This window comes from Armigeres subalbatus, chromosome 2, assembly GCF_024139115.2.
Source record: "Armigeres subalbatus isolate Guangzhou_Male chromosome 2, GZ_Asu_2, whole genome shotgun sequence".
In the NCBI taxonomy this organism is placed as follows: Eukaryota; Metazoa; Arthropoda; class Insecta; order Diptera; family Culicidae; genus Armigeres; species Armigeres subalbatus.
The window spans coordinates 41,984,574-41,998,220 of record NC_085140.1 but is presented as its reverse complement, the minus strand read 5'-3'; the positions used below and the strand labels follow the sequence as shown (position 1 = coordinate 41,998,220).

General features: G+C 40.8%; 1 protein-coding gene across 2 annotated transcripts in view; it reads right to left on the bottom strand.

Moving 5' to 3' along the window:
- Positions 1–873: 873 nt before the first annotated feature.
- LOC134218487 (glutamate receptor 1) overlaps positions 874–13,647 on the bottom strand; it is a 552,551-nt gene continuing 539,777 nt past the window's right edge. For both annotated transcript variants that reach the window (XM_062697549.1, XM_062697550.1), the window contains exons 10-12: positions 12,990–13,234; positions 2,549–2,888; positions 874–2,478 (exon numbers count right to left, since the gene is read on the bottom strand). In XM_062697549.1, the coding sequence (XP_062553533.1) occupies positions 2,413–2,478; positions 2,549–2,888; positions 12,990–13,234 (651 nt within the window). In that variant the 3' untranslated portion in view covers positions 874–2,412. The remainder of the gene's footprint in view (positions 2,479–2,548; positions 2,889–12,989; positions 13,235–13,647) is intronic.

Below are 13,647 nucleotides of genomic sequence, written 5' to 3'. Positions count from 1 at the left end.
GGTCTTCATAATGTATCTTTAATATAGTTTTTATATTTATCGTCTTGGAATAATATGAATTTGGACACCCATATATGCACGTTTCCAGATGGTTTAAAAACCGGCCCTTCCTCGAAGGCCCCTGGAACCTGCTATAAGGGTGGCAGTGGATACTATCACCCTGGGAATGTTTCTGTAATCATCGTCTCGCAAAGCCATGAAGATAGATACCCATATTTGCATTATTCCGATCTGTTATCATTTCATCATATTCCCGGAACCGTTTTTACGGAAATGGCCATATCTCTGCGTAGTTTTTATGGATTCTCGATCTACAGCCAGTATTGGTCGGCATATTAGTTCTAGTTTATGGAAAAAAAAATAAAACGTCACATTAAATGACAAGCAGTACAAAAAATGAATTTTGAACATTCCCTCGAAAAATCTGGAACATTTCCGGTGGCCAAGGGTCTATCTGAGGTTCTGCACGGGGACAGTACACTAGAAGAGTTTTCGCGTCCGATGGTCACGGTTTTATCAAAATCGATTTTTTCTAGGCAAAGTTATGCTGGTTGGAATTTCAACAAAATTTTGCCTATCTCAACCTTTTTGTCTGACCCCTGGTAGAATAGTACAAACTTGCCTTATGACAAGTGAATACATTCCACTAAAAGCTTAAAATAATTTTCTTATCGACGTTATAAAGATTCATTTTATTATAAGAATTCATTTCGTTCCGAAATAAGATATACATTCCTTGGAAAAATTGCTTCAGTTCACTTTTTGAATTTGTTTTACTAAGTCGTGAAGTATGCCTTTGATATGTGCTTTCAATTGATTCAATTATGTAGGTAAATAAAACTGGTATTTCGAAGATAGCAAGCTCAACAATAGTAAAAGTTTCTAGATTTCGGTTTTATTTCAAAAACATTTTCTCAACAAAAACAGTGTTTCAGTAATCGCTGTACAAACTCAGAAAGATAAAAATAAATTGTCCACTGGTTGTGTGTTTCTGTGTATGTATGTGTGGGCTGTGTTTATGTGTGTTTTTCTTCTTCCGTGTTCACCTTAGATTTAGTTTTGTTAAGAGTAATTCAACACATTTGTTTGATTTTCATTGATATTTTCTTCACCATTCGTTCATAATTTGCAAGATTTATATTATTCTTGTTTTTTTTTTATCAAGTTTCTCAACCTTATTATCGTATCACGTACCATGGTTTTGCGTGATTGTTTAGTCACTAGTGTTTTAGTTTACCATTTTCAATAATTTATGGCACATTCAACTTTTCATTTCATTCTAAGTTCATAACTCTCTCTCCCAGGTCAGGTTTGATTTACTACGCTACGAATGATTTTTTTTTCTGTAATTGGAGTTCTGCTGTTGTTCGCGTAATTGTTCTGGCTACCATTCTGAATAGATCATCATTGACTATAAGAGCAAAGATGGTAGCATATCACAATTACAAGAAGAATAGCAGAGTACTGACTGGAATTCTGATTGCATTGTCATCCATCGGTGTTAATAAGTCGTACGCAACCGGTAATACATGATAGGATCTCGTATGGAGCAGGCTAAAATAGATGACATGACTTTTGAGGAGTAGAGATGAATTTTTAACACGCGCTAAAATAGTTTTACACATGTTATTTGATTGATACTTTGTGGTTTGTCTTTAGAAATGCGCATGATGAATAGGTAGTTTTGTATTCTGGCTGTGGGATTTCACTATTTACGATTTTTTTTAAAGGTAAAACTATTGTTTGTTTTGATTTTACAATGTTTGACTGTCTGTGTATCTGTTTGCTCGTGGAGTAGTTTACTCTTGATTTTTTAAATTCTCAATTATTTTAAATGTTTAGTGATCGATTGAAATTTTCATTATTCAATCCCATAAACGAATAACAGAGAGATTTAGCTGTACTTATTTGATCATCAGTTCATTTGGTTTTGCTTCTTCCGAATTCGATTCCGCAGAACACTAGCAGAATCGGTCGAATTCGATTGGATTTAGTTAAATAATTTGAATACCTAGCGTTCTTAAATTTTACATTACATAACAAAAACTAAACTATTTACACCATTTTCATACAATTGTGACCTAGAATTCCTATCAAGTTGACTTCATTTTCATCTTAGGGTAGGTTGGTTGAATCCTAACTCGCTGCCACTGATTGCAGACTGTATGTTACATGTCCGGATGTGTGTTTTACGGAACAGGAGTGGGAGCTTTACAAGCCGGAATTATCGTGCACGATGCTGCCTCCACCAGGGCCAGGACCCATTACGCTGCCAGGGGGTGCTCCAGGGCCGGCCACCAGCTGTCGCTGTTTCAACAGTGTGGACGTGTCATGTTGACTGTTGGCCACGATCTGTCGAATGGTGGGAGCGTACGGTGGCCGTCAAAGGCGCAACTCCGGCGGCTCCTTACATCAAACCTGCGTGTGCGAGTTGGCATGGATCGGATCGGGCTCGGAGTGCGTCGACGGAGTGTAGTACTAGAACGAATACTGGATATTAATATTAATGCTTTCAACATTAGGAATTTCGCGGAAGGTACAAACTTACCCCGATTCGACCGTTGTCGTAGTCCCGGGTAGTGGGTGGCATTGTCAGCCTGTTCTTGGAGTTGGAGTTTGAGCTCATTGTGTCAGATAGGGGAATGCGGTTGGATGCCCTGTTGGAGCTTTTCATGCAGAATTCAACGAGGGCCACGGCCAGCGCCACCAGGAGTCCTCCTATGAGTATGTAGAATATTCCGGCCACGTTACTCAGCGAGAGTTCATTCCTGGAGGCGTCCTGCTTATCGGTATGCTTACACTCCGTTCTGTCATACCACCACTTGTTGACCAGCTTGGTGAGCTCTCCATTTTCTTTGAGAGATAGCACTGCAAGGTTGATTGGATCTCTGCAATTATAAATAACGGATGGATATGAGTCTTCTTGGTAAAGCATTAATTGTAGATATTTAGTGGAATATGCCCCATGTTGTCTTTTAGTTATTAATTCAATTTATCGTATTTAAGATAAACATAAAATAAATAGGGCCGTCTCGAGAAACTAAAATTCGGCATTCCATGCTCCTCCGCACGCCTCCGCGTACTGCTTTCTAGCCTCTTGAAAGGAGGCTCCCGAGGCTCTTGCAAAGTGGATTCCGAGCCACTTGAAAGAAGGCTTCCGAGCGTCTTGAAAGAAGGCTTCCAAGCCTCTTGAATGTAGGCTTCCGAGCCTTTTGAAAGGAAGTTTCAGAGCTTATTGGAAGGAGGCTCCGAGCCTCTTGAAAGGAGGCTTCCAAGCATCTAAAAGGGAGGCTTAGGAGCTTCTTGAAAGAAGACTTCCGAGCCGTTTGAAAGGAGGCTTCCGGGCCTCTTGAAAGCAGGCTTCCGAGCCTTTTTTTATTCTTTATTAAGGTGTTTTTTTAAAGCTTCCGAGCCTCTTGAAAGGAGGATTCCGAGCCTCTTGAAAGGAGACTTCCGAGCCTCTTGACAGGAGACTTCCGAGCCTCTTGAAAGGAGACTTCCGAGCCTTTTGAAAGGAGGCTTCCGAGCCTCTTGAAAGGAGGATTCCGAGCCTCTTGAAAGGAGACTTCCGAGCCTCTTGACAGGAGACTTCCGAGCCTCTTGAAAGGAGACTTCCGAGCCTCTTGAAAGGAGATTTCCGAGCCTCTTGAAAGGAGGCTTCCGAGCCTCTTGAAAGGAGGCTTCCGAGCCTCTTGAAAGGAGGCTTCCGAGCCTCTTGAAAGGAGGCTTCCGAGCCTCTTGAAAGGAGACTTCCGAGCCTCTTGAAAGGGAGGTTCCGAGCCTCTTGAAAGGAGGCTTCCTGAGCCTCTTGACAGGAGGCTTCTGAGTTTCTTGAAAGTAGGCTTGAGGCCTCTTGAAAGGAGGCTTCAGAGCCTCTTGAAAAGGAGGCTTCCTGAGCCCTCTTGAAAGGAGGCTTCCCAGCCTCTTGAAAGGAGGCTTCCAGCCTCTTGAAAGAAGGCTCTGAGCCTCTTGAAAGGAGGCTACCGAGCCTCTTGAAGGGAGGCTACTGAGCCTCTTGAAGGAGGCTGCAGAGCCTCTTGAAAGGAGGCTGCCAGGCCTCTTGAAAGGAGGCTACTGAGCCTCTTGAAAGGAGGCTACTGAGCCTCTTGAAGGGAGGCTGCAGAGCCTCTTGAAAGGAGGCTACTGAGCCTCTTGAAAGGAGGCTTCCGAGCCTCTTGAAAGGAGGCTTGAGCCTCTTGAAAGGAGGCTTCTGAGCTCTTGAAAGGAGGCTTCTGAGCCTCTTGAAAGGAGGCTTCTGAGGCCTCTTGAAAGGAGGCTTGAGGCCTCTTGAAAGGAGGCTTCCGAGCCTCTTGAAAGGAGGCTTCTGAGCCTCTTGAAAGGAGGCTGAGCTCTTGAAAGGAGCTGAGGCCTCTTGAAAGGAGGCTGAGGCCTCTTGAAAGGAGGCTGGAGGCCTCTTGAAAGGAGGCTTCCGAGCCTCTTGAAAGGAGGCTTTGAGCTTCTCTTGAAAGGAGGCTACCGAGTCTCTTGAAAGGAGGCTACCGAGCCTCTTGAAAGGAGGCTTCCGAGCCTCTTGAAAGGAGGCTTCCGAGCCTCTTGAAAGGAAGCTTCCGAGCCTCTTGAAAGGAGGCTTTCGAGCACCATTAGCACGTAGATGAAGGTTTCTGCTATCCATTGGTGGTGTTGGTTTGCGTGGGAGTGATATGACATTCGTAAAATCGACGTTTGAATCTTTGTTTACAAAAGCAGATAAGTCGTTTTGAAAATTTGGTATTGAATTATAAAAATTGAATGGCCACGGTGGGACTCGAACCCAGCATATCATCAATAATAACCACGAGGATGCGCTCACTCCAGCTACACCACCACGCTATCTACATGTAGGTACCAGGCTATTTGTTCCACGAAGGTTTCTACCGTTTGCATTGCTGATTGCACCGAAAATGCTCGGATATGAAAGAAAACGAATAAACCAATTTCTCACGGCAACCAAAGTGAGCGAAAAATTGTTATCACTCTCCAGACTGTTTTTCTTTCCCGAAAAGTGATTTCTCCCCGAATGTGTTTGTGAGGGAGCATTCTGTGCTCCAAAGATGTAGTGAGCATTACGAACCCTGGTAAATATATTTCAATGCGTATGCTATGAAGACCTCCGAAGTAAAAAATGTGCTTAAGTGTTCGTAATATGAGTCAAAATGGTAAATTACTGAGATCGGTTTCCCATTATTTTATCAGTATCTTTGCCCAGAAGATTGAATGATGGGATTGTTTGCAATGCCTGCGCAGAAATTAGAAAGCAAGAAGGCCACTTATTGTCAAAATTGATATTTTCTGGCCTTGTTATTTTCTTTTCATGAAGATCGAAAGACAAAAAGACTTGTTCGTGCAGTAAATCTTCCGCAGGCTGTGCAGATCGAGCATTCAAACCGACCATAAGAAAACGGAAATAGATGTGTATTAAAGCTTTGACATTTTACGAATTCGACAACATAAGGCTTTGATAACAAAGTCATACTCTGGAAATATACATTTTAGGTTCGTGAACCCTTCTCGGTTTCTGTTAAAAGATAAATGATAGCAATACCTATTGTTTAAATTTCACCATATTTCTGTTGGCTCTTTAAAGCCTTTAGGTTTAGACAAACATTCAGAATGACTTTAGAAGCTAAAACTAATTAAGAAATTACTTGCCTCGCCATAAGATATCGCGAAACGTGTGAACTAACCATCAAAAACAAAAAATAATACTGAAACTCACATTACCATCAATCATCACCATGCAAGTTGGTTTATGAACAGCAAAAAGCAGCTAAACTAGCTTTCATTACTCGTCATAAGAAAAACACAACCCCTAGGTACCAAAACGCAAAACTCTCATTCGATCGAAGGGACAGGTCGCGCCCGCCTAAATAGGATGAACAAAGAGCGCTCCAAGTGGCACGAAAAACGCAAATGACATTCATCATGCCAAATCACATCGCCACGAACCGTTTGTTATGAACCCGATCGTAATGGTACCCAGCCAAGTACAACACGAAATGACAAATTATGGGCAAATGGTTTTCGGTACGGGACCAGCGACACAGCAATGGTCTGGTCACGAAAAAGGGTGAGATACGTTTCCTAATCAGATTAACTCACAGTTCAAATATTTCAAGTTTTATGACAAATAAATAAAAAAAAAGCTCGAACTGCTTTATTGCTTGCAGGCAGGAATAATGAACGACCGTTGCGCCAGCGAAATCCTTTCGTAGCTGGATGCAATGATGTGGCTGCAGTCAACCAATATCGCTGGCCTCGCCCAAATGCAGAATGCTTGGAATGCTTGGAATTTTCAGGGGGATGCTTATTCATAAATTTTCCTCAAACAAAGCAAAGTCTAATGGTACGGCCGATTCTACGGCTAACGTACGTTGTCGGTGGCTCCGTGGAAAATGTAACAACGTAATCGTTACTGGATGCTCGAGTGGTGTGTTATTAGCCTGATTGTTCGGCGATGGCCTTCCGGAAAATGGTTGGCGTTTTATGTCGTATGGAAATTAGCTTTATTACATGCGGAGATATTCACGACTGTTTGCAATTCGATTGTGCTCGGTGTGTTGAATAGGATGAGAACTAGGTATGACAAGTATATTCCGAAACTATGCATCAGTTTATCGAGACGTATGCCTTTATAGGTAGTAATTTTATCTAGAAACGATTAATACAAATTAATACAAATTTCAAAACAATACCCATTTTTCAAGAATTTCCAGCTATCACACGTTAGTCGTCGAAAATTAATAAAAGGAGAACATCTGACTACTATAATACGCATTCATCAGAAATATAATTCTGCAAGTACATGATAAACAATGACACTGATGGTACTAGAATCTCCATATCTGCTATTAAGTTACATGCATGGGCAATTAGTCGTGACGGCGAAAAACAGTGTTCAATGACTCGCAGATTGATTCCCTACGCTTCATTATTGATCCATATTTATGAGTGAATTCGGAATAAATCTTAATGGATTTTACCATTATCATCATTTTGCATGCCGCCTAAATTTAATTACTTTCAGCAGCGTAGTTATAAGTTTACATTGAGAAAAAAGGCTTAAAATGATGCAACGGAAGCGGGTCAATTGGCATAAAGCCATTTGACATATAAGGTCATTTGGCATAACGGTAATTTTGCATAATGGACATTTGACATATTTGTGAATCGCGTTAAAATGAAGGGTAATTTATCAAAAAAAATCTATTCTCCAATTAGCTGTTTGACTAAGTGATGCTGGGAAAACCCCGGAGTGATGAATATAACACTGGTCGATAATAATATTGAAAGACATGAAATAGTAATGTGAGTTCAACTGATCGGAGTAATTATGCTACGTTTAGGCTATGCAGTATTGGTAACCAAACGATAATTTCGATTTTATCCCTTAGGGTTTTCTCCAGGGGAAAGTCAGTATTATCGTTTTTGTTTGGTTTTGGTTAAATATAAAATTGTAAGTACGCGTTTGCCTGGATTAAGACAATAGTTCATTTATTCCGTTTGTCTGGATTAAGTCTATACTAGATGGGATCCCTTCTTTAAAGAAGACGCTTTCTCGGATTGAGGCAATAGTGGATCAACCGTCTAAGACGGGTTAAGTAACTCCATTTAATTACACCAATTATTTCGATATCTTTGCAGATACATATTTCGACCACAACTGTGTGGTCGTCTTCATTATCTCGTACTTGACTCGACTCGACACGAGTCGTGGTCGAAATACGTATCTGCAAAGATATCAAAATAATTGGTGTAATTAAATGGAGTTACGTAACTTGTATTAGACGGTCGAATACATTCCACTAAAAAGAGCTTAAAATATTTTTTAAGATTAAGGCATGATGAATATGATCCCTTCTTTAAAAGTAGGCGTTTATCCGGATTAAGGCAATGGTGGATGAGATCCATTTTTCAGAAGTGAGCGTTTGCCCGGAATAAGATAAAAGTAAATGTATTTCCTTTTTTGAAGTAGGTGTTTGCCCGGAATAAGGAAAAAAGTGGATGTATGCGTTTGCCCGGATTGAGGCAATATTGGATTTGTTTCCTTCTTCAAATTAAGCGTTTGTTCAGTATGAAGCAACGGAAATGGTGATTCCTTTTTTTAGTAAGCGTTTGCCTGAAATAAGTCTCTAATGAATGTTCCCTAGGTAATAGACCTGTGTGCCTCAGCCGCCGTTGATTTTGTCACGTCATCGCCGCTGTCAAAAATAAGTCGGAGTGCCGCATAAAAATGTTCCACGCCGCCGGATTTTTTTTACCGCGCCGATGGCTACTGAAGGATTATTCAGCTAGTAGTTTAATGAGTTTTGTACATTTTGTTTAAAAGGCATTTTTACTGGTTAGCTCATCCTATCGGAAATACATATTTTCAACCAAGTTCATATTACATTTATCAACTTCCAAGTATGCAGCAATTATTGGATGGCTACCCGTAACTGTAACAAGCATTGAGCTGATTTTGATAGACATGTATGCTCGGCAAACAAAAAAATATTTTCTTGAATGCTAAGTCTCATATCCCAAATTGTACACAAATTAGAAGTGACAGTTGAATAATTTACAAATAACGCTGCTTATACAACAATACTTTTGACAGACATATAATTGTGTTTGCCAGATGTCTTATCGGTCTTATTGAAAACACCTGTGATTTGTATAACAAATGATTTTTGACTATTAAACTGTCACTTTTAATTTGATTTGAAATTAGGAAATGAGTCGAAGCATAAGAAATCAATTGCTTTTTCAGGCACTTCAGGAATTGCTCCTAGAAAACTTTAAGAAACCGCTATTAGAATATCTTAAGTGTTTCGATCTGAAATTATTCTAGACTTTCATTCGGAAACCAAGGAAGATATTTTAAAAATTCTTATAAACTTCTTCTCATAAATACATTGAAGAAATCTCGCTTAACTTTTTAAAAGGACCTAAGCAACATTTTTTTTCATGAATTAATTTGAATAGCGCAATCAACAGAAAAACATGAAAGCTTTCGATTGCAGTACTCAAATTAATTCATGAAAAAAATGTTACTTAGGTCCTTTTGAAAAGTTAAGCGAGAAATCCTTCAGGTCTTGTTTCAAGAAATATCTGAAGAACTATTTTGAATAATTCCTAAAAATTTCTATGGTGAATTTCGGCTAAGGGAATGTACCGGAGCAGTTCCTGGAGGATTTTTTTTAATTAACTTAAAAAAAATCATTGGGGAATTTTGAAAGGAATTTCATGAGAAATTTTCCAAGAAATTTCTTGGGGAATCAATTGTTGGATTTATAGAAGAATTTCCGCGAAAACTCCTGGAGGAACTCGGAAGAATTCTCGGTATAACTTTCTGAGAGATTCCTAAAAACGAAACTTCCCGAAGAATTACTGGAGGAACTTCCCGACTTATTTCTGGTGAAACCTTCGGAAGAATTCCTCGAAGAACTTTTGAAGGAATTTTTGCAAGAACTTCCAAAGGAAATCCTGGAGGAACTTCCGGAAGAATTTGTGAAGGAACTTCAGGAGGCTTTCTTGGAGGAACTACTAAAGAAATTTCTTTAAGAAACTTCCTGAAGAATTGGTGCAGGAATTAAGATGAAATTTGTTAGAAATTACGGATAGAATTTTTGGAGAAACTTACCGGGGAATTCCTGGAGGAACTTCAATACAGATTCTTGAAGAAACTTCCTGAGGAATTGCTGATGGAATTTGGATGAAAAATTTCAGAAATTCTTTGAAGAATTTTTGGATAGACTTTCCAATGAACACCCAGAAAAGCTTTCCGAAGATTTCCTGGAGAAACTTCCTGAAGGAACTTCCGGAGGAATTCCTGGAGGAACTTCCGGAGGAATTTCTGGAGGAACTTCCAGAGGGACTCCTGGAGGAACTTTCAGAGAAGTTCTTGGAGAAGCTTTAGGAGGAGTTCTCGAAGGAGCTCCAGTAGTAGTTCTTGAAGGAACTTCAGGAGGAGTTCCTGGTGGAACTTCCGAAGGAGTTCTTGTAGGAACTTCAGAAGGAGCTCCTGGAGGGATTTCCGGAGGAATTTCTGGAGGAACTTCCGGAGGAATTTCTGGAGGAACTTCCGAAAGAATTTCTGGAGGAACTTCCGGAGGAATTTCTGGAGGAACTTCCGGAGGAATTTCTGGAGCAACTTCCGGAGGAATTTTGGAGGAACTTCTGGAGGAATTTCTGGAGGAACTTCCGGAAAAATTCCTGGAGGAACTTTCGGAGGAATTTCTGGAGGAACTTCCGAAGCAATTCTTGGAGAAACTTCCAGAGGAGCTTCCGGAGGAATTCGTGGCGGAACTTCCGGAGGAATTCCTGGCGGATCTTTCAGAGGAATTCCTGGCGGAACTTCGGGAGGAATTCCTGGAGGAGGAGGAGGAGGAGGAGGGATTCGTGGCGGAGCTTCCGGAGGAATTCCCGGCGATACTTCCGGAGGAATTCCTGGCGGAACTTCCGGAGGAATTCCTGACGATACTTCCGGAGGAATTCCTGGCGGATTTTCCGGAAGAATTCCTGGCGGAACTTTCGGAGGAATTCCTGGCGAAACTTCCGGTGGAATTCCTTACGGATTTTCCGGAGGAATTCCTGGAGGAACTTTTAAAGAAATTCGTGGAGGAACTTCCAGAGGAATTTCCGAAGGAATTCTTGGAAGAACTTCCGCAAGAACTTCTGGAAGAACTTCCTAGAACTACTTCTGGAGGAATGTCTAGAGAAATTTTTTGTTGAACTTCCTAACGAACCTTGGAGGACCTTGTTGAGTAATCGCCAACGGTGCGAGGCCGCCACGCCACCGCTGCCTGAAAATGACCTATCACGCCGCCATTGGAAAAACTTCAAACGGCGCCCAGGTCTACTCGGAAATAGTTCTGCCCTTCGGTTCATCTGTCCTTCCGACATTGCGTATATTCCGTATAAAAAGGCCGATGCAAGTGTAGTCGACTTGATTTTCAGTATGTCTATTAAAAGAGACCCACGTGACTTCATGTACTGTTCTATGGGAAAAGCAATATCTTTGAATCACCAATCACTGTGGTAGCCAGAGTCGCGTGTTCTAAGTACGAACATGTAGGTAAGACTGAGCTCAGATAAGTCTAGCTGAGCTGCGTAGCATGTATCATATATAACAATACAATGCATGTGTTGCTCACACTGATGCGTTACATTACAGTAAGTGTACTCACATTGACTCGCAAGGCATGCGTCACCACAATCACCATGCCAGCCTCAAAATTCTTGTTGTTCCAGTCTTCGCATTAAAGTCGCTCATATAGATTCTGCTGTCACCCTAAGAAACTCTATCTACGACGGCATGCAGCTGACAGTAATATATCTCCTTGTCCTGTAACTCGGCAGCATCGGTATGTGCCAATTTGATTATCGTAAGATCCCTAGCCCGTGTTCCGAATCTGGCAGTGATAATTTTCTCAATAATTGGATGAGTTAAGATGAGTTGGTAGGTTCAGTGAAACTAGCAACACTGTCTGTTAAATGTGTTCTCATACTGAGGCACTTGGATTGGATTGCAGTTTCAGAGGACACGGTTGTTTGCTCTGAATTGTAACAAGAGTGTAAGCTACTTTATATTAAGTTTAATAATTATTAACAAGAAATAAATTTCTGCTTCGAAGTTGTGAGTAATGGACACTGCTGTTGAAAGAGTTTCAATCAAGCCAAGGAAAACCGTCGCATAACTATTTAATACGCACTTGCTTGTCATTTTTGTGCTGTATCACGTCTAGTCAAACAAACATGTAAACTGTGTAAAATTATTCTTTTTCCCGCGTGGATGAGTGGATCCGATCAGTCATACCACCTGATTGATCAGCATTATTTAATGTTTGTATTATATCATTAGCAATACAATTATTTACAAAACCTTGTCCAATCAAGTTTTCGAAACAAAATCTCAATTATTGCAGATCGCAACAGAGGTGATAATATGCCTCGTTGCGCTTAGGAATCTTGCTTTAAGGGACATCACGTAACAAATAATAATAATAATAATATTATTCATTTCGAATCTATGAATTATGAATTTTAGCGGTAACACATTTCTGTTCTTCGCAAGTAAGACAAGCTCGGTGGTTTAGTGGGTATCCTTTTCCTACTTTGTATTTCAGTCAGAGTTCTTTCTGTTTTTCACGATCTATTAAAACGATTTGTACTGTTCTATCTTTCACATTATCAAATTCAAAACTCCCATGGCATCTATAAGAGGTTGTAAAGTTCTCTGAATCTTCCCTAAGTAATTGACCAACCAACCGTCTTTCCGTTTCCTCTGCATTCACAAGGACGCGGCCAGGGCATATCTCGCTCGACTACTGGAGAGGGCCTTGCTTCCATCTAAGAGATAGTAGTTAGTTCTAAATCTACATCTGCAGTAACGAACGGAAGTGATGCTATTCTCATACAAAAATCAAGGCTTGAACCTACGAATTTGTGAGAATTGCTCAATGCTAATACAAACACATATCAATTTCTACTAAGTAAACATAGAGATTTTTCCTCTTTATTTTAAAGCATGTAATTAAAACAAATAATAAACTTTCTTTAAGCTGTTTCAAGTTATTCACTAAAAAAAATAATTTAATTTTGCAAAAACTCTACTCTACTACGCCCTTTTGAAATGTTGGTCAAGATTGGTTTTGGTACTAAAACTTCGTACGAGCTTCAAAGTTATCCTGATTCAAGATTTTATCCTGGCATAGGAAGCTTGTGTTGCTGTTAGCTTTTCTCTTTGTTGTCATCGTTTTCCGCTAGATGTAGCGTTTGCAACAATTGGCATCCAAAGCTTCTTTTCCTCAGCTTACAAAATTTCCCCAGAGCATGCAAGCTTCCCAGCTAACACCATCAAGTGCCATTCCTTACCAAATTTATTCCAACTGTTGCTCCCCTCGACAACGTTGGGGAAGAGGCAAAAACCCGACCCATAAGCTACTCTACCTTATTCTAATTCCAAACCAATTCCCAGTAATCAACCAAACCGACAGCCGACCACTTACCTCAGCGGTGATCCGAGCGGTGTGGCGATGCCGAATCCTTTGGCGTCCAGATTACGGCCCACCTTCATCGTGTCGCACGGTTCCCGCTCGTTGGTGTAGTCGTTCTTCGGTGACTCGATGAGCAGCGCGTACTTGCCCTTGGACGTCCGCACCCGCCGGATTCCCTCGTCGTACGTCTTGACGAACACGTGCTTCCGCGAGTTCATGTACTCCCACATGCGGCTGTACAGCGAGATTTGCGATTTCTGTTTTTTTTTGCGATGCAGAGAGAGAGGGCGAAATTAGAAATCCGAGAAGGTGTGTAAGTTTGCGGTGAGAACGTGAACGTGAGATTTAGGTTTGTCTGGGGATTGACGTAAGAAGATTTGTTCGGGAGGATAAAGAAATGATTATTTTCCCGGATAAGAGGCATTTCGGTGCCTTACGGGTGACATTTCCAATTTCGGCGATTCTTCACCTTTGCGCGAATGGTTGGGTGCTCGGTGTGACATGACATTCAGGAGATTTCACGGTTATTGAGAAATGATTTATGTGGTAGGTGGGGTGTATTGGTGGAAGATTCGATCTCGAGTCATAATTGAGTAGATGTTATGGTGTATTTACGGGGAAATGTATTGGAAATCGAATACACTATTGAAAATTATGTATTAATGGAGAA